Genomic DNA, 21,789 nt, shown 5'->3' with positions numbered 1-21,789 from the left:
TCCATCCATGCCCCCCCGCCCCCAGGATGCAGCAGCACTGCCACATCCGAGCCCGAGGATGTGCCTGCTCTGGGTCACTGTTGGGCACTCAGGTCACTCTGTCAATGTCTAGCACTGCTGGGGTGTCAGCTGTTTTGAATGTGGCCTTTTTTAGTTATCTGACGTTATAAAAGTAGAATTATACCCAGTAAAAGTGGCGATATTTATTTATCTTTAGGGTGGAAAGCATGGCTACGGGTACATGCCGTCCTCTGGGCGGCCATGAGATGAAAGCAGGTGCAGAGACATTTAACCTCAATTCAGGAGGTTGGGCCTTGAGAGGACTGAGCCCGAGGCCAGGGCACCCCAGGCCTTGGGGAGGGGGCAGCTCCTGCCCATGTTCCCTGTCAGGTGGGAAGCCCTGGGGGGGAAAGGCTTTGGGTGACAGAGTGGAGGAGGGGGGCTGCTGGGCCCGGGGAGGGGTTTGCTGTGAGGTGGAGGGAGCCAGTCTGTCTGGCGCCGACACCCTCTAGGAGACAGCCGCCGTGCTGCAGCTGCGGTGACCTCTGGGCTGTGCAGCCCTGATGGTGGCAAGCATCGCGGTCCTTCGTCCATGTCTCCCAGAAAGGTGGCCTGAGCCACGGGGTCACCACCCCAGCGCCTCGTGGTCGTTGTTGGAAGGGAAATGGAATTGCGGATGCCCCAGAGCACTCGAGACGCCCCGGCCTCCACCGCTAAGACCTGGTGGGGTTGGCGACCCGGCCTAGGAAGAGCAGGCAGCCCGTGCGGTGCTCATAGACAAGGAACAGGAAGGGCCGGTCGACGCTGAAGCGGACCTGGGTGGACAATGGCATGAACCCCACGGTGGTCACGGCTGCGGCCTGCGTACCCTCCTCGTCCACCATGATGGTGCCTTGGTGCTTGAACTGCGTCAGGACAAAAGGGAAGCTGTCAGATAGCGGTGGTCACTCACAGATGGGCAAGGGGGGGTAGTCTCGTGTTCTTCAGGGAAGGGACCAAGCAACCGCAGGGGAGGCATGGACGTGGCTGGGCAGGATGGCCCTTGGGACTCGGTCCTCACGCATCAGCTGGGTGTGGTGTGAACAGTGTCACCTTTGCACTGTGCACCATGGCCTCTCAGGGCTGCCCACAGCACTCTGCGGGCGGGACCGTGTCCCCAGAACCCCCTGCTCACGCTCTGGGCCCTCTGCCATAGTAGGCCTGCTGGGCCGGGGTGCTCCCAGGCACCTGCCTTCTCTCTGGTATCAGCAGGGGCTCCAAAGGGGGCAGACCTGGGGTGGGATGGGGACAGGCAGAGGACGGGCATTACCAGGTCGATGACGATCCTCTGGTCCGAGATCCCCGTCATATTGCTGTTCCTGTCGAACAGCGCTGTGACCCCCAGGGACCGCAGGGCCTCCACCAGGTTGTAGTCCTTTTCTAGCTTGAACTTGGGCAGGAGTACTTCCCGTGTCCTGGTCAGGGAAGAGAAGGGCCGGTTCTACTAACTGCAAGTTGCAGAGGAATCACGTTTCCCCTTAAACGTCCATAAACACACACACCCGCTTCCAGTCCGTGTACCACAGAATTGACACAACACTTCTTAAAATGCATATCCTCGTCCTGCCAGTGGAGGATTTTGGAAAGACCATCCCATTGTAATCCCAGCACTCAGTATTGAGGCATGGTTACTGCTATGCGGTCATGTCCTCGGTACTGTATGGTTTGTGTCCTACCAGCCAGGCGGCAGAGCTGTTACTGGCTCATGGCTCAGGCATCTGACATCATTCTCTCACTTGGGTCCCTGCTTTCAGGCATTTGGTATTTTACTGTTTAAGGAGCTGAAGTGCAGCTCAGTGCACTTAAAAAAAGAGTGCTTTCTGTACTAGCCAGCGCTAGCGTTCTCCATCCTTGACGGCGCTGTGGGGCTAAGACGCCAGACGCACCCCCTTCTCAGGAGCTTCCTTCCCTCTTGGTGCGCCAGGACCCCATACGTGAAGCAGCAAAGTGTAAAGACCACCTGTTAGCGTCCGAGTGACGAGAACAGGCCTAACCACTGGGCCATCCTGGAGGATGGGGGACAAGATCTGGGGGCCCTGAGCAGGGCCTGCTGGAGGGAGCACAGGACTCAGGGCAGGAGGACAGGGGAGAGCAGAGCAGCGTGTGGGCCAGGCTGGGCAGCAAGCGGGCTGCATCCTGTGGGTGGGAGTCCACAGAGAGTTCGCAGGAAGAGGCAGGTGGGGACGCTGCCTGGTGGCTCGTGGCAGGTAGACGGAGCATGGGACGGCAGACTGGTCAGGCCCCCACTGGCTCAGGGCGAAGGTCGTGGGCAGTGCGGTTAGGAAGGAGGCGGGTACAGAACAGGTTTTAAGGAGAAAGTGACAGGGCTTGCTGCCTGCCCAGCTACCTGGGTAGACCTGCCCCTAAGAGCCTGCCTGTCCCTCAGTTGCATTTCCTTGTATCCTGGTCCTGAAAGGAGGCCCAGACCAGGTTCAGTTGTTAACTCGGTCCCGGCGGGATCCAGGAAGACAGGGAGGTGACCTGTGCATCCTTCCTGCGCTGATCCAGCAGCGCAACCTATGGTCCTGACTGTGAGATGGTGAGTGACGCCCTGAGGGGATTTGGAGGACCTCGGGGCTTCTCATACTGGGTTGGGGGCTCGTCTTGGTTCTAGGCCCACAGCGAGCGACCCCAGGGGGTCAGGGCAAGTGTGTGGCAGAGCCAGGTCGCTCCTGCCCCCACATCACAGAGTACCAGTGCATTTCTCATCAACGCTTTCTGATCTCCTTTCACCGAGCGTAAAGTTTGGGCTGAAGTCACAGCGGCCCAGGGGGCACATGCCCCTTTCCCTAAAGTGACTGCAGCCCCAGCATCCTTGGGTCCCCAGTCCCCTGGCCCCAGAGGCACCTGTTTGTCATGCTCTTCTGCCATCTCTCCACCACCTGGGGTTTCAGCTGGGCCTCGAGGGTCTTCATCCCGGACAGCTTGTGCGGGACCACCACCAGCATGCTGATGCCCCCCATGTACTCCAGCCGCAGGACATCGCAGTCCAGCTCCTGGTCGCTTGCCGCCAGGAAGGCCCCCTTGGTCTGCATCATGGGGACCTTGACCACCTCTTGCTCGTTCAGCCGGAAGTTGTGGTTGTGTGTCATTTCCGCTGGGAATTTGTTCACCCAGGACCCTGTGAGGTCAGCAGGAACAGGCTTTTGTTTAAATGCTCTCTTAGAGGGTTTGTTCAAACAGGCTGCATGGCCCACCCCCACCATATGAACCCACAGGTCTGGTTTGGGCCAGGAGTTTAAGTTTCTCACCGGTTCCCAGGCGATACTGATGCTGCTGGTCTGGGGACCACACTGAGACCAGTGTGCCAGACCAGTGTGCTGGTCTGGCCCGCCCGCCACACTGAGAACCACTGTTTCAGAGGCTTCTCGTAGGAAGCGGATGAGGGCAGATGGGGTGAATAGACCAGGTGAATGCTGGGTTAGATCCTGACATTAAATAGCACATCACCTGCCTTGCCTGGGCCTCTGCATGTCTCTCTGTAAGATGAGGGCCCTGAGCTGCCATCAGCTCTATGGGGACTGGCTGGATGCCTGGGGAGGCAGCACTGCCATTGCCACCTTCACTTTGGATTTCGGGGCAGCTTCGTGTGCCTGAGTGGGAACGTGTTTGTGTGGCTCTAAGATGCTAGTAACTGGAAGTGCGGGCCGCCCGCCCACTGCTGAGACTGGCCATGTGCCAGGCCTCCTCCAGCCCCTTCCTGTGCTACATCGACTCCTAGCAACCGTGAGGGGCGGGGCTTTCACCACCCCCATCTCACAGATGAGCAAGCAGAGGGGAGAAGCCAAGTGACCTGTTAAAGGTTTCCAGCTGGTGGGTGGGGCAGGGTGTCCGAAAAGCAGGAGGCTCCTGGGGGAGGCATAACAGCAGTGCCCGCCCGCCTCTGATCTGGGTCCTTCTCCGGAGCCGGCCTCCGCCCAGGGCTGCTCAGCCCTGTGAGTCAGGCATCTAGGCAGCTCTCTGCGGGGGGCCACCCTGTGCATGGTAGGTGTGAGCAGTGTCCCTGGTCTCTCCCCGCCCCAGACTGTGCCATTTGCCCTGGGGGAGACCCCCTTTCCCCTGGGCTCCAGCCACGGCTTTCCCAGCTTTGCTGCAGCTGCCCCGCCTCTCCCAGGTTCTCTCCTTCCTTTGCTCCTGAGGCCCAGCCTCTGTTTTCACTGTGTTTTACAGAGTGCTCGTAACATTTGAAATTAAAATCAAAGTAGGGACAGAGATTTGGGAGCTAGAGCTAAGAGTTACACATCCAGACTCTGTTGCGATATGCACCCATGAGAGCTGGTGCTACTGGCGTTTCATCTCTCTGACTCCCAGCCCTGATCCAGCAAGCCTTCCGGTGTGTGGGCAAGGATTCATGTGCCCTGCCGCCACGTTTGCCGTCTGCGTGACCCTGGTTCCCGTGTTGGGACGTGTCCCTGCCTGCTCTGAATACTGACTGCGCTGAGGCAGAGGCTCTGGAAGTCGGGGTGCCCACAGGCTGGCAGGGCTGAGGGCCTCGGTGCCACCCAGGGGTCTCCCACTCACTGTCAAAGTCACCCCTGAACACAGGAAATTACTCTCGAGTGTCACTGGCAACATCAGACCCACTGAGCATGTAACAGTGGGATTTGTGAGGCCACATGGTTAGGGGAGTGAGACCAGGGCTGACCTCCAGTTTTCATTCCCAAACCTGTGCCGCCAGCCAGGGATGAAAGGACATGTGTGTGTTCACTGAATATGTCCCGTGTGCCTGTCACGGGCCTGTTGGAGCCTCAGCCTGGACCCGCCCACCGCAAGGCTGGCGTTGTGCCTGGCGTCGGGGAGCTAGGGGTCTGGCTCAGCCTCTGAACCCTTCCTCCTGTCTTGGCTCCCTCCCCCTGCTTTGCCCTTTGGCAGCATTCCGCACAGCCGCGGGGGGCCTCGGCTTGGGCACGGAGCGGGTGTCCCGGCCGGTGGGTACTCTGGCCCCACTGCCCCTCAGCCACTTTCAGGAGAGGGGCTCCCTGGACCTCCGTAAACTGTGCTGGAGCTGACCAACCAGGGAACGTGGCCTCCCAGGACTGACCTGGCTGGTGCCCACTAGTCCTTGGTGGCAGAGGGGAGAGTGGTTGCGTGTCACCGCACTAGTGTTCAGTGACCCCGCTCTTCATGTGTGCCCTCGGCTCGCTGGGCAGGTGGAGGGCAGTAGAGGTTTCTCCTGGCTCAGGTCTCATCAGGGCATTTTAAAAGCGAGGCCTGGTATTTACAGACCCGTGCCTGTTTATCTCTAGAGTCCTGGGGCTCTGTGTGTTTGTGTGTGCGCAGGTGTGGGTGGTTGGCGGGGGGTGGGGGGGCCTCCTTAGGAAGTGCCTCGGTGCTTGGTGTTGGCCCGGAACAGTTGCTCTAGACATAAGGGTTGATTTCCCCGCCCCCACCTGCCTGGAAAGGAGTGGGGATGTGAATGTCAGTTACGTAGGGTGAACCTTTTGTCAGCATTTTATCTGTTGGGAAAGGAAACGAAAAAGCTCAGATCCAGGTTGACCTGATGCTGGAAAGGTTTTTGCGTTATTCTGATCTAACAGAGGCTGGAGCTTGGCTCTGCCCCTTACCGCCATCTCTCCGGAGCAGCGTTTTAATTCCCTGTCTGTAAGATGGAGACACTCATAACAGTGGCCGTCTCTCAAGGCTGTGGCGAGGTGTAAAGCGCAGGATTTCTAAGTGTCAGCTGCCCTGTCACCTCATCAGGACCTTCCCTGTCCCTGCGAGCTGACCCCGTGTCTGGGTTTCCCAGGGGAATGGAAGTAGAGTCTGCAGTTCGGCCCACCTGTGAGCTGAGAGCGCCCGCGCGTCTGCCCTGAGAAATGTCGCCACCTCTTACCTTTAAAGTAGATGCAGTTCAGGAGCATCATCTGAGTCGCGGGGTCCATATCCTCCAGTACGTCTCTTATGAGGCCCTTGGTGAGCCGCGAGATGTGCTGGTTGGTTTGGGAGATGAAGGCGGGATCAGAGAAGTCAGCCGCCCGGACCTCGGCGAAGTAGTACTGTCGGACCTTGGCTCTGAAGTCGTCCAGGACTGGAACTTGCTTCTGAATGTACAGGTCACTGACGGACCGCAGCGTGTACCCGAAATTCCTCCGGAAGAGGCGGTGGGTCAGCTTCCGGAACAGGTTGTGGACGGTGCCCAGCTCGTATGTGGTGCTGGCGTTGACAAAGTCGGTGAAACGCAGGGCAGCGTGTACCTGCTCGTGGGTGTCCCCCCGCAGGCCCAGGGAGAGCATGGCCATGGCTGTGGACACACCTACGGGCGCCAGGAAGACATTGTCCGAGGCACCGACACGCTCCTTCAGCGCCCGGTAGAGGTCTAAGGCGAACTTGGCGTTGAGGAGGTTGAGCCGCTGGATGCGGCTCTTGCCCGGGAAGAGCTGGAGCACGCTGCTGGCGCCAGTCCCAGGGTCCACGGGCGAGACCGCGTCCACGACGTCAATGTAGTCGTCATCCTCCCCGAAGATCTTCTCCAGGTCCAGGTAGTCGTCGTCCTCTTCCCCGTCCACGATCCACTCGTTGGTGACTGTGTTCTCCTTGTGGAAGTCGGCAGGCAGGAGGGGTCTGCTCAGGTTTCCACTCTTCAGCTGCCCCCACCGGGGGTCCTCAGGCTCGAGGTCTCCCCCTCCGCTATCAAGCTGACCCAGAGGGCTGAGGTTCCCACATATGGATGCCAGGAGGAGGGACACCACGAGAGGGTGCAGCAGGCGCTGCATTCTGGCAGAGAGGAGCTGGAGGGAGAGCAGGACGTGGTGAGGGCAGCCTGGCAGACTGCCCCCTCCCCGCCCCACACACTCACACACACACCTCTGCAGGCCCCCAGCCACGACCCAGGAAGGGCCCCAGGGGTGCCAGTCTCTAACCATTTTAGGATCTGCTGAAGATAAAACAGACGCCTGACATTTTGTGTGGCTTCATGAACCTGCCTGGAGGACCACTGGGCCCAGATCAGACCCCTTGTTGAAAGTGTGCAAAACCATAGGGCTCAGGGGCCCCAGGGAGTTTCCTTTTCATTCATTCACTGAACTTTGTGTCCCTTCCTCAAGTGACATATTGGGTGGGCCCTGGAGGCACACAGGTCCCCCAGCTGGATGGGGGCCCATGTGCAGTAAAGCACAGCTCACAAGGACACTGCCAGGTGGTGGGGGGGGGCGCCAGGCAGGCTGAGGCTCCACCTCCTGTGCTAGCAGTTATTTGGGGTGGTTTAATCTGTGTGATTTGGACTGTGTCTGCAGTGCAGGGATCACCTGGGGGCCCAGTGGACATGGTGGGTGCCGGTCTTCCTGCAGCCATGGGGGATGAGGGTACACCTCGCTGCAGGTGTACGTTTTCTCCTTGTATCTGTCAGTCAGCTCCCACTGCTTTCAGGAGGGACCAGAGCTCTCCCACAGAAGTGTTTCTGGCTGGGGTTACAAATAGTCTCACCAGGTGTATAGGGTCTGGGTGAGGGTGCTGTCAGAAAGCTCTTACTGAAGGCCTGAGGGGCGCTCCCTCTATTTAAGTAAACAAAGCACGTTTTTAACAGATACTGTGGGATGAGCCGTCTGTCTCCCATCCCTCCACCTGTCACGTCAGTTTGGCTGCCAGACGGCTTTGTCCTTCTCTTGCTTCCTTCCTGGTTGTGAATTGCATCCTGGGAAATGAGCTATTATTCGATGCTTCTGTGTCTCCAGGACAGTGACAGCAGGTGTTTATACTGCTGCTCAGTCATGCAGGATCCCAGCATCCCTTCTAATCACCTCAGAAAGAGGAGAGTGTCTTGTCAGGTTTGTCAGGTGGGTGACCATCTGGTACGTTTTTGAGGAACAGAATGTCTGCTTCCCCTCCAGGCCAGGTAAGAATCACTGGCTCCTGTTAGGTAAATATCGGGACTTGTTAGGCCTGAAGATGGTGTGCTGGCGATGGCAGTGACTCTCGGCGGAGCCTCTTCTGGGCGCCGGTGCTGGACCAGGGGCTTTGGTGACTCAGCTCCCCGCGCAGAGCATTGTGCATATCGGGGGTGCTGAGCCTGCCTGAATGTGCCAGTGGCTAGATTAGACCCAGGTTAGTGGAGCCCCTTCCCTGTGTCTAGGGCTCTGCCCGTTTGGCCTGGAGTGCCAGCACCGTTGTCCCTGCCCCAGTCCCCACCTCGGCTCTTCTCTGCAGCACTGTTAACACAGTCAGCTTGCACACTCCTCTAATCACGACATTTTGGAGAAGAAAGTCACATGGTTTCTGACTTGGAACTGTCTGTTATCTTTTCCTGTCCCCTTCCCTCCCCCCAGCCCGTAGCCGAGGCTGCCACACACGTTGCCTGCACTCAGGACACAGTGTCTAATGTGTGTGGCTGCCGGCGGAACCGGGCCCAGGTTCTGGGTAGAATTGGGCGTGGGTATTAATGGCAAGACACTGAAAAAGTGAGAAAAGAAGAGGTCTTCTTGCTAGGCTACACTTGAAAGTATCCTTCTCAGGTTAAAATAAGCTTTAAAAAACCCAACTTCAATAAACAAGAGTTCAGGAAAAGGAATCTGAGACCAGACAGGGAGGCAGAGGTTGAAAACATTCGTGTCTTTTTGCTCCTGTATTCAGATAGTACGTGTGGAAGCTTCTTGTACTTGCTTCTTCCTATTCCTGTATTATACGATGAAAAGCCCAAAACACTTTGCATTATGCTCTCATCAGAAGAAGCAGAAGGTGGGCTTCCCTGGTGGCGCAGTGGTTGAGAGTCCGCCTGCCGATGCAGGGGACACGGGTTCGTGCCCCTATCCCGGAAGATCCCACATGCCGTAGAGCGGCTGGGCCCGCGAGCCATGGCCGCGGAGCCTGTGTGTCCGGAGCCTGTGCTCCGCAACGGGAGAGGCCACAGCAGTGAGAGGCCCGCGTACAGCAAAAAAAAAAAAAAAAAAAAGAAGAAGCAGAAGGTATCTCATAATATATCTCAGGTGGTAAAAAATTAGGTACCTGAAAGGTAAATCTTCCTGTTGTTTTGCCATTTAGTATCACAAGAGTTAAAGAAGATACTTTAAAATTATCACTAGGTTGTGTTTAAATCCAGATTACTATCTTTGAAGAGAAGCAGTATTTTTTAAAGGGAAATCATTCAAAAGTTTGTTTTTTGCGCATTTCCTGTGGCGCCTTCTCAGGCTGGCTGCGTGGAGCGGGGCTGGGCTTTGTGGTCCCTCGTCCCTCCTGGCTGCTGTCTCCCGGCCCAGATGGAGTGGGGGTAATGGAGCTGTAGACACCCTTCAGGTTGAAATAACTTCAGACTCACAAACGAGTTGAAAGCACGGCACAGAGAACACCCACCCTGTACCTGCGTCTCCAGACTCGCCAGGTCTCTCTATGTACGTACGTGTGTGTGCGCGTGTGTGACACACGTCATTTTTCTGAACCATTTGCGATGCCCCAGAACTAGGGTGCCCGCCCACAGCCCCCAGCACCATTCCCAGTTCAGGTCCTTAACCTAGCGCAGTCCCTCCTCCCCGGTTGGCTGATAGTCCACTAGCGTAACTGACAGAATGTTATCATAGGCAGCTTAACAAAACCTCTTACCCTTTCTAAGATGGTGTAGAGAGCGTTTGAATGTAGTTGGATAGGGAAGCAAACCAGTTACCCATCTCTAACTACCTCAAATAAGAATTCATAATCGGCAGAAACGTTAGAAACCTACTTACCTCTGTGCTGCTGAGAACTGGCTTTGCAGGGACAGAATCGGCCAAAGTCACCAGCAGGCTTCAGTGTGACCTTTGGTGCTGGACTGCTGTCGCGTTTTCCAAAGTAAATACATCCCAGATCAAACACTGCTCAACTAGCTTCGTCAGCACAAAGCCCTCGTTGTGTCTTTGGTCACCGCTGAGTGGCTTGTGACTCCCAGTGATTGGAGGCCTGACCGTCTCTGTGTGGATGAGCTTACAGGAGCAGCCAGGACGCTCTGCGGCCCAGGGCTTTGCATCGGGGGTGGCGGCTCTGATGCTCCCCTGGACATGGGAGGGCCCCTCTCGCATCTTCCAGCTCCGCGTTCTTCCTCTAAGTGATCGCAGCTCCTGACATCATCCTGGGCTCTGGGGTGACGTGCCTGCTAGGCAAGGTGTCCCCACCCTCCTGTCAGCTGTTCCTCCATGGACAGTAGAGGGGAGGGTGCAGGTAGAGACTTAGAGCACAAGGAGACCCTGGCCCGGACCTGTCTGCCATCTGCAGGACATGCAGCCCCGCTCTGCTGTCCGTTGTGGGATAGCCAGGGCCGTACTTTGGTGCTTCCCATGCTCACATCCACTCAGGTGTTCGCAGGGGGCCGTGGCTCCGTGATCATTTCTATTTTTAGTTTGTGGTGGGTTGTTTTTTTTTTTTTTTTGTCACGCCGCACTATTTGCAGGGTCTTAGTTCCCTAACCAGGGATCGAACACGGGCCCCAGCAGGAGGCGAATCCTGGCCAGCACCTAGCCCATACTTGGTACTCATAGATCATAAGCATTTGGACCACTGAGCCCCCCTTGCTGCAGGTTGGGGGTTGTGTGGGGGCTTGACCTCTGCTGGGGACTCTGGAGGGTCCACCTGCCCACCAGGCGTTGTGCACACATGTAACTATTTTCCATACCCGAGGCGCCTTCCCCTGCCACACACTGGGTGGGACACCATGGGGACAGGGACGCAGGGACTCCAGCCTCACCCCTGCCCCCGAGCACTCTGCTTTTACCTGCTTCACACCCTGGGGTTCTGCCCAAGGTCACTGCCCCGCCCGCCATGGTTCTGGCCCTTGGGCCTGGTGCTCCTGTGGCCAGGCGGCTACTCCCTGTTCCCTGCCCGCCTGTGAACACCAAGCGCCCCATCCCTGGGTCCCCAGGAGCTCTGGGATGCTGCTTGCCTGCCTCCCAACGAGGCCGAAGGGCTTTTCCCTCCCAGTGCAGAGCCCGCCCCGCATACAAGAGGCTCAGGAGCGTTTCTGGGCGAGCTTTCTGAGGGCTGCTGGTTACTGTGCCCAGTGCCTTCTCCTGCCCAGTCTGACTGACCTATTCTCTGAGAAGAAGCCTGGAGAATGGGTCTCGAGCTTACGCCTGTAGGTGTCAAGTTCATATGCAGGTAACCACCTCTCCCTCTCTCCTCGGCCCATCAGCTCACCCGGCGGTTGCCGCCCATCAAAGAAGCGAAGCCCCGGTTGCAGAAGCTCTTCCGGGATTTCTGGCTCTATTCCGTGCTGATGGGATTCGCCGTGGAGGGGTCAGGTAGGGGACGTTTGCTGCCCCAGGGAGGACAGTGCAGCGTAAGGACCAAGGTGAGAAAGGGCCCGACCTAATGGTGCCTGTGCCCACGCACAAGACAGGCCCAGTGCGGCTGCCACCTCCTCAAGGAACACTTCCCGAAGTCGTTTAGGGTTCTTGGAACACCACATACCTTAGGGAAACCTGCCCCCATTAGGAAATAGACTCGTTTTTGTGCCACATTTTTGGGACAGTGGCTCAACCAGAGGACCCACGACTCCAGAAGCTCAGCATGGGCCCTGCCGGAGCTCTTCTCAAGCCAGGAGGCACCTCAGCCCGCGCTCTCTTGCAGGACTCTGGCCGGAAGAGTGGTACGAGGGCGTCTGTGAAATAGCCACCAAGTCCCCCCTGCTCACCTTTCCCAGCAAAGAGCCCCTGCGGTCTGTCCTCCAATACAACTCAGCCATGAAGAATGACACAGTCACCCCCGTAAGGATGCCCGCCTGCCAAAGATGGGTGGTACCGGGCAGGGTTTCGGGAAGCCCTCTGGGACAGTGAGAGCCAGTCCTGCGTGTCTGGTTCACGGGCACGGCCCCGGGGTTTGCATCTGGGGGAGCAGCCACACCCAGCCGTGCCCAAGCAGTCCTGGCATTCGTCCCCAGGCCGAGCTGAGCGAGCTCCGTAGCACCATCATCAACCTGCTGGACCCGGCCCCCGAGGTGTCCGCCCTCATCAACAAGCTGGACTTCGCCATGTCCACCTACCTTCTGTCCGTTTACCGGCTGGAGTACATGAGGTACGTGAGCTTTGCCACCCGTACCCCCGATTGAGCTGGTTTTATGTTTGTGTTCCTTCCAGGCTTGGGCTTTTCTCAGTTCCTCCTAACAAGTAAGCTGTCTTAGAAAAACCACCCCAAACCCCTTCTGCTCTTCTCCTGTGCTTGTCCTTCCTGATCACTGGATGCCACATGTAGTAACACACCAGGGGTCTGACGCCGGTGCCACCTCCCCGAGGGAACAGGTTCTCAGCTGTCACCAGAGCTGCCACCAACTCAGTGCAGTTGACGGGTCAGAGCCTCTGCCAGGAACCAGCCCTCTCTGAGACGCTCTAGGGCACCCCCGGGGCTGGTTCCAGGACCACATTGGAGCACAGACAGCAAACGGGAAGTGGGGGGCTGCTCCAAACAGTCCTCCGGGGCACCTGACACTTGGGATGCCTCTGCAACCACAGGGAGCTGACAGCTAGAAGCACTAACATGGATGGAGCGCCGGCCCCACAGGAGCTGCACGAGCTCCGTGCACTGACAGGCCCCCCAGCAAGCCCACAAGGTGGGCACTGTACACCCCACTTCACAGGAGGGAACCACGGCCCAGGCGCTCAAAGAAGCTGCCCAAGGTCACGGTCCCTGATTTGGCCTGAGACCCACATGGTCTCCAGGGCAGTGCCTGCTGCCTCCCTGTAAAGGGAGACTGGAAGCAGCAGCAGGACGTCCAGAGCCCAGCCGCCCACCCTGTGGACCCGCTGTGGGGGGCTGCAGGAGGACATTTGCTTAGGTCACAAGACAGGTGCAGTTAGATATAGAATAAGGTCTTTCTCAAACCGCTTAAAATGGAAAGTATTGATTCTTAAAGCGAGAGATATTTGGACAACGCCACTATTTTAACCTTTATTTGGTGCCACGAGACCCTCCAGTAGATTGGATCTTGCTTGGAAGCTTGACATATAAACCAGATGGAAGCTGTTTTGGGTGAGTGGGAGTGAGTCCTCCCCCCCTTAGTCCCCTCCTCCTGGCAGTCCCAGAGTCCCCACAGCCAAGGGAACTTTGACTTTTCTTTTTTCATTACACATTTTTTTTCAGTTGTATAAGTAATAGGAGAACATTATACAAAACCGTGGAAATAGTTGAGGGAAGAAACCCACTCTGCTCACCAGCACCATCTGTAGTGGTTAGTATCGTTCCTTCTGGTCTTTTTTTACAAAATATATTTTCAAAGAAAAACCAAGCCAAACCAAAACAGCAAAAGCCTGGGTCTAATCCTGGCACGTGTAGCTCCTGGAGAGGTCTCTGGGCCCGCTTGGCCTCCAGCACCTGCAGGCAGGGCTGTGGGCTGTGTCCACTCCCCGGTGTGCCCCACAGTGACCCAGGGCTCTCGGGCGGGCTCTCTAGTTGGCGGGCGGCTCTGAGAGCCCAGCTCTCACCGGGGGCTGCCTGCCAGATCCCCTGGACTCCTGTCAGCACCGAGAAGCAGCCCTGAAGCCTTTACTCCAGAGCCTGGCTTAGATCCCAGCCGCCAGTTATCAGGAGAGCTTTCAGACAACAGCACACCGCGCCATGTGCACGAGGGCGCTGGAGAGTGTCTGCGCTTGAGCCCCTGGCTCCCGTGGAGCCTTAATCTGAGAGGGTGGGTGCGGACGTCATCCACGCGCACTGCTGAGCACGCGCCTGGCTGTCTCAGTGGAGCCCCAGATGCCAGGCGCCCTGCACCGGGGCCCTGGTTCAAGCACATGCCTTCCTTTCCTTTCTCTTCCTTTTTCCCTTAAGGGTAGGGATATTGTTTTACTTGTAAAAATGTCCATGGTGCGTAAAGCAGAATAGAGAAGAAAAGAATTGGATGGTAGAAAAGACGCTAAGGAGGAGAAATGCACGTCTCCGTTTGCTGGTCCTGAGTCCAGAGAGGCCCCCTGTTGCCATCTCTTAGCTTTCCCTTCTAGAAATCAGCCATGTGCTCATGCGTGTATCCCACCCGCACACAGCGGGATGTGGGATCATACCTGTTCACACCTGTCCCGCTGCACCTCGCCCTTTCCTCCCAGCCGAAAGTCTCGAATATTCTGTAACAGCACAGAGAGCTGCCTCTCATTTTGGTGGCTGTCTGATGCGCCGTTGGCTGATGGACATGCAGCTGGTGCCGTTAGGACCTTGTGCATGTGACCCTTAAAACCCCTGGCTCGCAGGGGGCGGCTGCCCTCGCAGCCTCATCCGCCCGGGCAACATTCCATCTGCCAGGGGGCCAGAGCTTCAGACTCACTCTGAGCTGTTCCCTCTAGGGTCCTGCGCTCGACAGATCCTGACCGCTTCCAGGTAATGTTCTGCTACTTTGAGGATAAAGCTATTCAGAAAGACAAGTCTGGTAAGTTGACTTCTGCGGGCTTCTCATAATGAACTGAGATTTAATAGTGTAAAAAAGAATACTGCATCCTGTTTTCTGTCTGTGTTGAGGAAATAGTTTCATGAGGCTATGTACTACATTGGAAAGATCAGTATAAAACATTTGACCCTAAAGCATATACATCTTTCTGGCTCTGCCTCTGCTGCCAGGGGCCCGAGAGCAGAAGCACTGATGCTCAGATGTGCTCCAGCCCCCAGGTTTCAGTCCCAGACACCGTCCTCTGCTGAGGGACCCTGGGCTCCTCGGATGGTCTGGATGGACCTGGGGCATCTTGTGGCCAAGGAGCAGTAGTGCTTCTCAGGCGTCTGAGGCAGGCTGAGAGGACTGAGAATCAGGCTGCAGGGGCTCCCAGCTAACAGATATCAGAATTCGAGCATGGCTACAGTATTTCTATTATCTTGCTTAAAAGAAGGGCAAATATACTAGGACGTATATATCCAAATACATTAGGAGATTACATATATATTATATATGATTATATATACGATATTATAATTTTGTTTTTTCCACTAAAGTGTGAAGTAGGGACGTGTAGTTGTTTTTCTCATGCAATCAGGAAAGAGGGAGCAGCAAGAAAGAGCCGCATGGTCCAGGGAGAGGCGGGGCAGCTGTGTAAGGTCACACCTGGTCTCAGAGTGACCAGCTAGGAAGGGCGCCCAGCAGGTGATGGGCAGAGACGTCCCGCAAGCAGCCTGTTAGAGGCGCTCATTAGCGGAGAGCAAAGAGCTCGCTGGGGGGTATCCCGCTCCTTGCCGTGGGGGCTCCATGCCTCAGCAGGCCTGCTGCCCACAAGGAGACCCCACTCGCTACCACATGTTTACAGCAGGCCAGGACCTGTGGGCCACATCTGATTTAAGACTGCATCCTTCTTTTCCGGGAAAGTTTCAGGATACAAAAGTCTGTGTGAAACATGAGGACTCACAAGTCCCAGGATGCAGTGTCCCCAGACCCTGGGCTCACAGGGCCTCCGTGCGACCAGTCCCAACAGGACGACACTCCCAGGGAGACAGAAGTAGAATTAACCTCTCTAGGGTATCAAAATGTCCCATCACCAGAACCTTACTGAGGTGAACCTAAGATAAGAATAGGAATTAAAACATGAAGACATATTAAAATTGAGGTAGCAAAGAAAAAAAATTAAATGCATGGTACTGGCACTGTTTACCAGTTTTAGTATAAGGACACTGATAAATTGTAGCATCATTGTGTTGGTCTATGTACTGATTTATAAGGTATTTAAAAATTGAAGGGACTGAAATATTAGACCTATGCTTTAATTAAATGCTTAGAAGAATATGATGAAGTTTATAAATGTGTTTAAATAGTTGATGAAATTTAGTATGCCCAATCCACAAATTTTTTAATGTTTCTTATGTAATAACGCATTTATTCAGTAAATGGTATTAGCAATCATTTCAAGTATTCTCAGAAAAGTTTTTAAGAAACTAAACTAGTTCCTAAAATGTTAGGAAGAAATTATTCATGAAGTTATGTTACAGAATCTTTTTAAACAAATATTGTTTTTATTGATTGATTGCAAAAAGAATTAGCTTTTCAGATTCAATGAACAGTGTTTTACTATTCTTAAAGGCATTTTTTTGAATCATGCTTTCTGAAATTTGCTGGAGTCAGTGGACACATACCTGCAGATATTCCCCAGTCTGAACAGATTATTCAATGGATTTACTCTCTTTTACACATTCTCCTAATTTACTCTCCAAGTGCTCTTGGATGGATGATTTTTTTTTTTTTTTACAAGCATCCTTGATTTGCTAGATCCACAAAGGTCTGGTTGATTAACAGTGTGGGAAAATGTTTTGAGGAATGCTGAGTGATGATTCTAAGGTTAATAAGTTTGGCATTGATACAGTTAGTAGTGAGAAGTCTTGGGACTTCCCTGGTGGCACAGTGGATAGGACTCCGAGCTCCCAGGGGGGAGGGGTTCGATGCAGGGGGCCCGGGTTCGACCCCTGGTCAGGGAACTAGATCCTGCATGCATGCCACAACTAAGAGTTTGCATGCGCAAACTAAGGAGCAACTAAGGAGCCTGCCTGCCACAACTAAGGAGCCTGTGAGCCACAACTAAGGAGCCAGTGAGCCGCAACTAAGGAGCTCAACTGCTGCAACTAAGACCTGGTGCAACCAAATAAATAAATAAAAATGAATAAATTAAAAAAAAAAAAACAAGTAGTGAGGAGACCTTCCCACGCCAGCGCCATCAGCACACTGACGACTCGAGCAACTTGTTCTTGCCAGTGGAGAACTAACTCCCAGGTGTCTTGGGTACCATTTTTTTCTTCTGTTGAAAAATCAGTCCTTGGAGAAATCTTTTGAGAAATCACCCCAGGGACTGTGAGGTGCTGCTCCATGTGACCCTGCACAACATTCCAGAGGTTGGTTTGATTCCTGTGGGGCTGGCAAGGAAGGACAGTGGGGGGCCCGGAAGCCCCCTCCGCTGGCAGCACAGGGATGGCCACCAACCGTCCTAGCTACACAGGGTGTGTCGTGGAGGACGCGTTGGTGTTTTCTCACAGTTCTCTCGCCAACAATGCGGTTCTCCCACTGTTGTTTTTAAAACTGTGCTCTACCCCATCAGCACTGAGCACACCCAGTGCCCAGATCTTGGTCTCAGAACACTGTTCTCCAGTAAAAGGAACCCGGGCTCTGTGGAGGAATGGTGACTCCAGGGAGAGCTGGGGCAGGGAGAGTATAGGCTGAGCCCAGGGTGCCTTGCAGGGCCAGAAAGCAAGGTCACGCTGAAACAAGAGGAAAAAGAGAGAAGGAGAAGGTGGGGAGGTGTGTCGCAGGGCCCAGGAGCCGACCAGAGGGAGCAGCCACACAAATGATGAGCGTCAGTGAGTCCCTACTGACTAGATGGTTGAATAAATAAAACACGGGGAGGGACATGCCTTCAGGTGGAATTCCAGTTGCTAAAAGGAGAAAGAATGCGGAAGATAGAAAATGTCGACAAGAACCAGAGGGACAGCTGCCGCAGAACACACTGATAGATGGTTTCCAGGAGAAGTGGGGGGCTCTGCACAGCTTGACGTGTACAGGTTCTCGGGAGCCGCTGCCCCCCCCCGCCGGCCCCAGAGTGAGGGCTGGACCTGGGGACTCGCATCTGAGGGTAGAGGGAGCATTCAGGGCCAGCCCACCAGTGATGGGGGCACCAACTTCACCCTCCCCCCATAAGATGCGACCAGGAGGGCATTTCACCTAAAATCCCACGAGCTTGGTCCAAGCATGAGCGAGCATCACACACACCTTGATTGAGGGACACCTTACCAGATGCCTGTGCCCTTCAGAAGTGGGGAGGACAGAAAGACTGGAACAGCCCAAGGAATCAGCACAGACTACTGGGCTCAGAGCCGTTCTGAGCGGATGCCAAGGGGTGCCCTGGACTGGGTCCCGGGACAGAAAGTGGGCCATGGGGGGAAATGCAAGTAAAGCTGAGAGTTTGGGGGACAGTGTTGTATCAGCAACAGATGAGACGGTGGTCCCCTCCGCTGATGCCCTGCCCTCCTGTTGCAGGGATGATGCAGTGCGTGATCGCCGTTGCCGACAAGGTGTTTGACGCCTTCCTGAACATGATGGCGGATAAAGTAAGCCTTGTTGGAGTGCCAGCGCACGCCTGCCGGGGCCATGCGGGGCCTGCAACCTGTCTCTTCTGAATCCAGGCCAAGACCAAGGAGAACGAGGAGGAGCTGGAGCGCCATGCGCAGTTCTTGCTGGTGAACTTCAACCACATCCACAAGCGCATCCGGAGGGTGGCCGACAAGTACCTGTCTGGGCTGGTGGACAAGTGAGCTCGGTTTCCTTCTGGTGCTGTGTGTGTGTTCACGTGTGTGCACATGTTTGCATTGTGTGTGCACGTTTGTGTGCATATGTTTGTGTGCACACATCTAGATTTGGGATGCAGGGAAGGGTCGACCCTGCATCATCAGTACAGAGAAAAGTGGACTCAGAGTCACAGCTCTCAAAGGGCGGGGCAGCCCCCACAGGACGTTGGCAAGTGAGGAGTCAGTGGCCTAACCCTCCCCTGTTCAGAGTGGTCGGTGCTACTTAGAGCACATCTCCTGACCTGGTGTCACGTCCCTGTTCTCCGGATCCCACCCTCCCTGCTGCAGGGCTCTGGGCTTGCTCTGGGACGCTCACGGCCATCATAAGTGCTGTCTCCCAGCCCAGGGCCCGGCCAGAGGACCTGGTGAAATTAGTTTCTCCCAGGCCCTTAGGAGGAGGAGCGCTCACCCTGAGCTGGTTCCACCCTGGGCTTTCCTTGCTGTGTTGGGAGGCACGGCAGGCTCGTGGAACGGGCCCTCCCAGGTGAGGGCCCTCACGGTGGGCTGGGCCGGCCTCAGTGCACTGCCATGCCGGGCCTGCCTGCAGCTCCCGCAGGCATCCCCAGAGCCTGCAGCAGATACCATGTGCCCATCCAGGTAGGGCCAGAGGGCGCGTCTGAGCCAGGCCACCGAGCCTGCAGCCTGCTCCCCTTGGCCCAGGGCCACCCGCTTTGAGCAGCGGGGGGTTTTCAGTGGTAAACACTGCAGTGCTACACAAGCCACGGTTGTGGAACTGCGGAAACGGCGGGCCAGCTATGTTACACACAGATTTTCTATTGTGTGGAGGGTCGGCATCCCCAGCCCCCCATTGTTCGAGGATCACCTGTCCTGCCATGTTCCACGTGAGGGTACGGGCCCTGGTTGAAAACAGGGAGGATCCCTGTGGGGAGCAGGGAGTGGTCTGGCCTGCGCATAACCAAGATGATGGGGCCGGGGTGGCCGGGGCTGGGCAGCAGGAGTGGGGAGGGGCCTTAAGGAGCACAGCTCCTTGGACAGGTGGCTTCTGGGCCCTGAGAGGTGGCTCTGGGTTCAGGTTCCCCCACTTGCTCTGGAGCGGGACGGTGCTGAAGACCATGCTGGACATCCTGCAGACCCTGTCGCTGTCGCTGAGCGCCGTGAGTACCCCGCCCACCCTTCTGAGCCTAGCTCATGCCACAAGCGGTGAATGGGGGGTTGGGGGGCTCCCATCACAGATGGGAGGGGTGGGGGAAGGGAGGGAGGTGCTGCGCAGGGACCTGCTTTGGAAGAGGGACCTGTGTGCTTTCAGGATATTCACAAGGACCAGCCTTACTACGACATTCCGGACACCCCCTATCGCATTACCGTTCCTGATACCTGCGAAGCGCGAGAGGTGGGCCGGGGGTTTGAACTTCAACACAAGGCTCTGGGGGACATGGTCCAGCCCTGTGCTCACTAAGCTCTGACAGCCCGGCGCACCCTCTTCCAGAGCATCGTCAAGGACTTCGCTGCACGCTGTGCGATGATCCTGCAGGAGGCCATGAAGTGGGCGCCCACGGTCACCAAGTCTCACCTACAGGTACTTTCTTGAAATCATCAAAAAGCATCCTGGGGAGCTCCTTCCCAGCCGTGCAGAGAGCTGTACCCAGACAGCATGCTGGAAATACCGACAGCACTGGTGTGAACTAGCAGACCAGGGACACTGGTCCAGGCCCAGGGTAATGGGACACCCTGTGGGGTGAGCATGCTGGTCAGGGGCCAGGAGGGCAGGTGCGGTGGGACTGGGGGGCGGGCCCAGGGGAGCCGACCGCTTATGGTAGGTAGGACTAGGGGTGCATGCCGGCTGGGCGAGGGTGGCATGGCCAGGGGCCCGGCAGGCCAGCAGGAACAGTGGCTGGCTCTGGCTCTGGTCCCAAGGGAGTGGCAGCCCGAGTGGAGCCATCTCTTCAGTGGATCAGGGCGGGCGACGCCAGCCTTAGAGCCAGGGTTCCCTCCCCCACCTCACACATGCTGCACAAGGCTTGCTTTTACCTTTAAAATAACACGGCGCTTCCCCCTCTCAGGAATACCTGAACAAACACCAGAACTGGGTGTCGGGGCTGTCACAGCACACGGGGCTGGCCATGGCCACCGAGAGCATCCTTCAGTTTGCCAGCTACAACAAGCAGAACACCACCCTTGGGGTACGTGTGCCTCTGGGGAGCGGGGTCTCCATCAGCCGTGGGAGCCCTGCCCCCACGTGGGGAGCTTGCGGTGTCTGCGGCAGACCCCAGGCTCGGGGGAGCTGCTCACCGTGTTTCTGACGGAGCTCTAAGGTTGATCCTTTATCAGGATCAGGTCCACAATGGACGAAATGTCCTGCTGGACACGGTCAGCACGTTTTATGGTCATGCTGCCCTGGCCGTCCATTGGACCGAGCCGCACCCAACGTCCTTGGCTTCATCTCGTTCTGCTTGAGGTTCTTTTAGGGGCAGCACGTGCGCTGAGGGGTTCCCTCTGAACCAGATCAGAGACTTGCCTCAAAGCTGGTGGTTGGGGCTTCCCTGGTGGTGCAGTGGTTGAGGGTCCGCCTGCCGATGCAGGGGACACGGGTTCGTGCCCCGGTCTGGGAAGATCCCACATGCCGCGGAGCGGCTGGACCCGTGAGCCATGGCCGCTGAGCCTGCGCGTCCGGAGCGGAGAGGCCACAACAGTGAGAGGCCCGCGTACCGCAAAAAAAAAAAAAAAAAAAAAAGCTGGTGGTTGGCAGCAGTGGCCTGTCCGGCAGTGGTGCGATTTGGCGTCTCCCAACCCTGGGGCCCAGTGCAGGGCCTCTGCGGTCCGTGGGAGCCCAGGTGGCCACATGCACCTCTGTGCTGACCGCTCTGGGGTCAGGGGAGGCCAGGCGCCCAGGTGGGAAGGGAGCCGCCCCTTAGGCAGGCTGAGAACGCAGGCAGAGGCCAGCGGGGCTCGGTCCTGGTCTGAGGTGATGTTGCCTAAAAGATTTCGGGATTTTTCCACAGAAAAGTAGATTTAGGTTAGGTTTTTCCCTTTCCTGTTGCTCAGGAGGGAAGGACCGTTTTTACCTTGTGTTTTGATCGCTGGTTGTTGGGAGACCCCGGCCCAAGAGCCCCTGCCCTGCAGAAGGTGCAGCCTGTGGCCTGGCTGACTTCTCCGCCCAGAGGGGAGTGGGCTGGGGACTGATTCGGGGCACAGGAGCGGGGTCAGAGAGATGCAAGGGGAGGGTCTGGCAGCTCTGGGTCCCTCAGGACTGTGCTCAGCCTGGTGAGAGGACCCCATGTCTCCACTTCCTGGGGAGCAGGCCGAGGTCAGGGACAGTGAGTGGCAGAGCCAGTTTCCCACACACGCCTGCTCCAGGCCACTGTCTCCAAAAAATGTAATGAACTCTCAGGTCACCTTTTTAAAAATGAACCAGCTTAAAATTTTTATGAGAAAACCGCGTATTTTTTGTTTGTGGTTCAGTTTTACTCAGTTTATATCTTTTCCCCTGACCTTTCCCCCAACTCCTACCACCCCAAAATAAAAAGTTGCCCAAAACCGCAGCACCTGAGGATTGGTTGTCTCCAGTAGTGTCCGTGTATGACGACTGGCTGTGCTGGTGTGGAGGCAACG

The 21,789-nt window shown here is 56.3% G+C and overlaps 2 protein-coding genes across 3 annotated transcripts in view; one reads left to right on the top strand and one right to left on the bottom strand.

Moving 5' to 3' along the window:
* The window catches only part of PI4KA (phosphatidylinositol 4-kinase alpha), a 96,381-nt gene that overhangs the window by 52,928 nt on the left and 21,664 nt on the right, over positions 1-21,789 (top strand). For both annotated transcript variants that reach the window (XM_060119707.1, XM_060119708.1), the window contains exons 20-29: positions 11,126-11,234; positions 11,563-11,699; positions 11,873-12,006; positions 14,259-14,341; positions 17,912-17,982; positions 18,058-18,182; positions 19,253-19,334; positions 19,487-19,570; positions 19,667-19,756; positions 20,241-20,360. In XM_060119707.1, the coding sequence (XP_059975690.1) occupies positions 11,126-11,234; positions 11,563-11,699; positions 11,873-12,006; positions 14,259-14,341; positions 17,912-17,982; positions 18,058-18,182; positions 19,253-19,334; positions 19,487-19,570; positions 19,667-19,756; positions 20,241-20,360 (1,035 nt within the window). The remainder of the gene's footprint in view (positions 1-11,125; positions 11,235-11,562; positions 11,700-11,872; positions 12,007-14,258; positions 14,342-17,911; positions 17,983-18,057; positions 18,183-19,252; positions 19,335-19,486; positions 19,571-19,666; positions 19,757-20,240; positions 20,361-21,789) is intronic.
* Positions 714-6,755, bottom strand: SERPIND1 (serpin family D member 1). The gene is made up of 4 exons (XM_060119405.1): positions 5,873-6,755; positions 2,887-3,160; positions 1,310-1,454; positions 714-905 (listed from the first exon to the last, which is right to left on the bottom strand). The coding sequence occupies exons 1-4, from the start codon at positions 6,750-6,752 to the stop codon at positions 714-716; spliced, it is 1,491 nt and encodes a 496-aa protein (XP_059975388.1). The 5' UTR covers positions 6,753-6,755.

This window comes from Mesoplodon densirostris, chromosome 15, assembly GCF_025265405.1.
Source record: "Mesoplodon densirostris isolate mMesDen1 chromosome 15, mMesDen1 primary haplotype, whole genome shotgun sequence".
Taxonomy (NCBI): domain Eukaryota; kingdom Metazoa; phylum Chordata; class Mammalia; order Artiodactyla; family Ziphiidae; genus Mesoplodon; species Mesoplodon densirostris.
The sequence above is the reverse complement of the archived record's forward strand: the minus strand, read 5'-3'. Positions and strand labels throughout refer to the sequence as shown.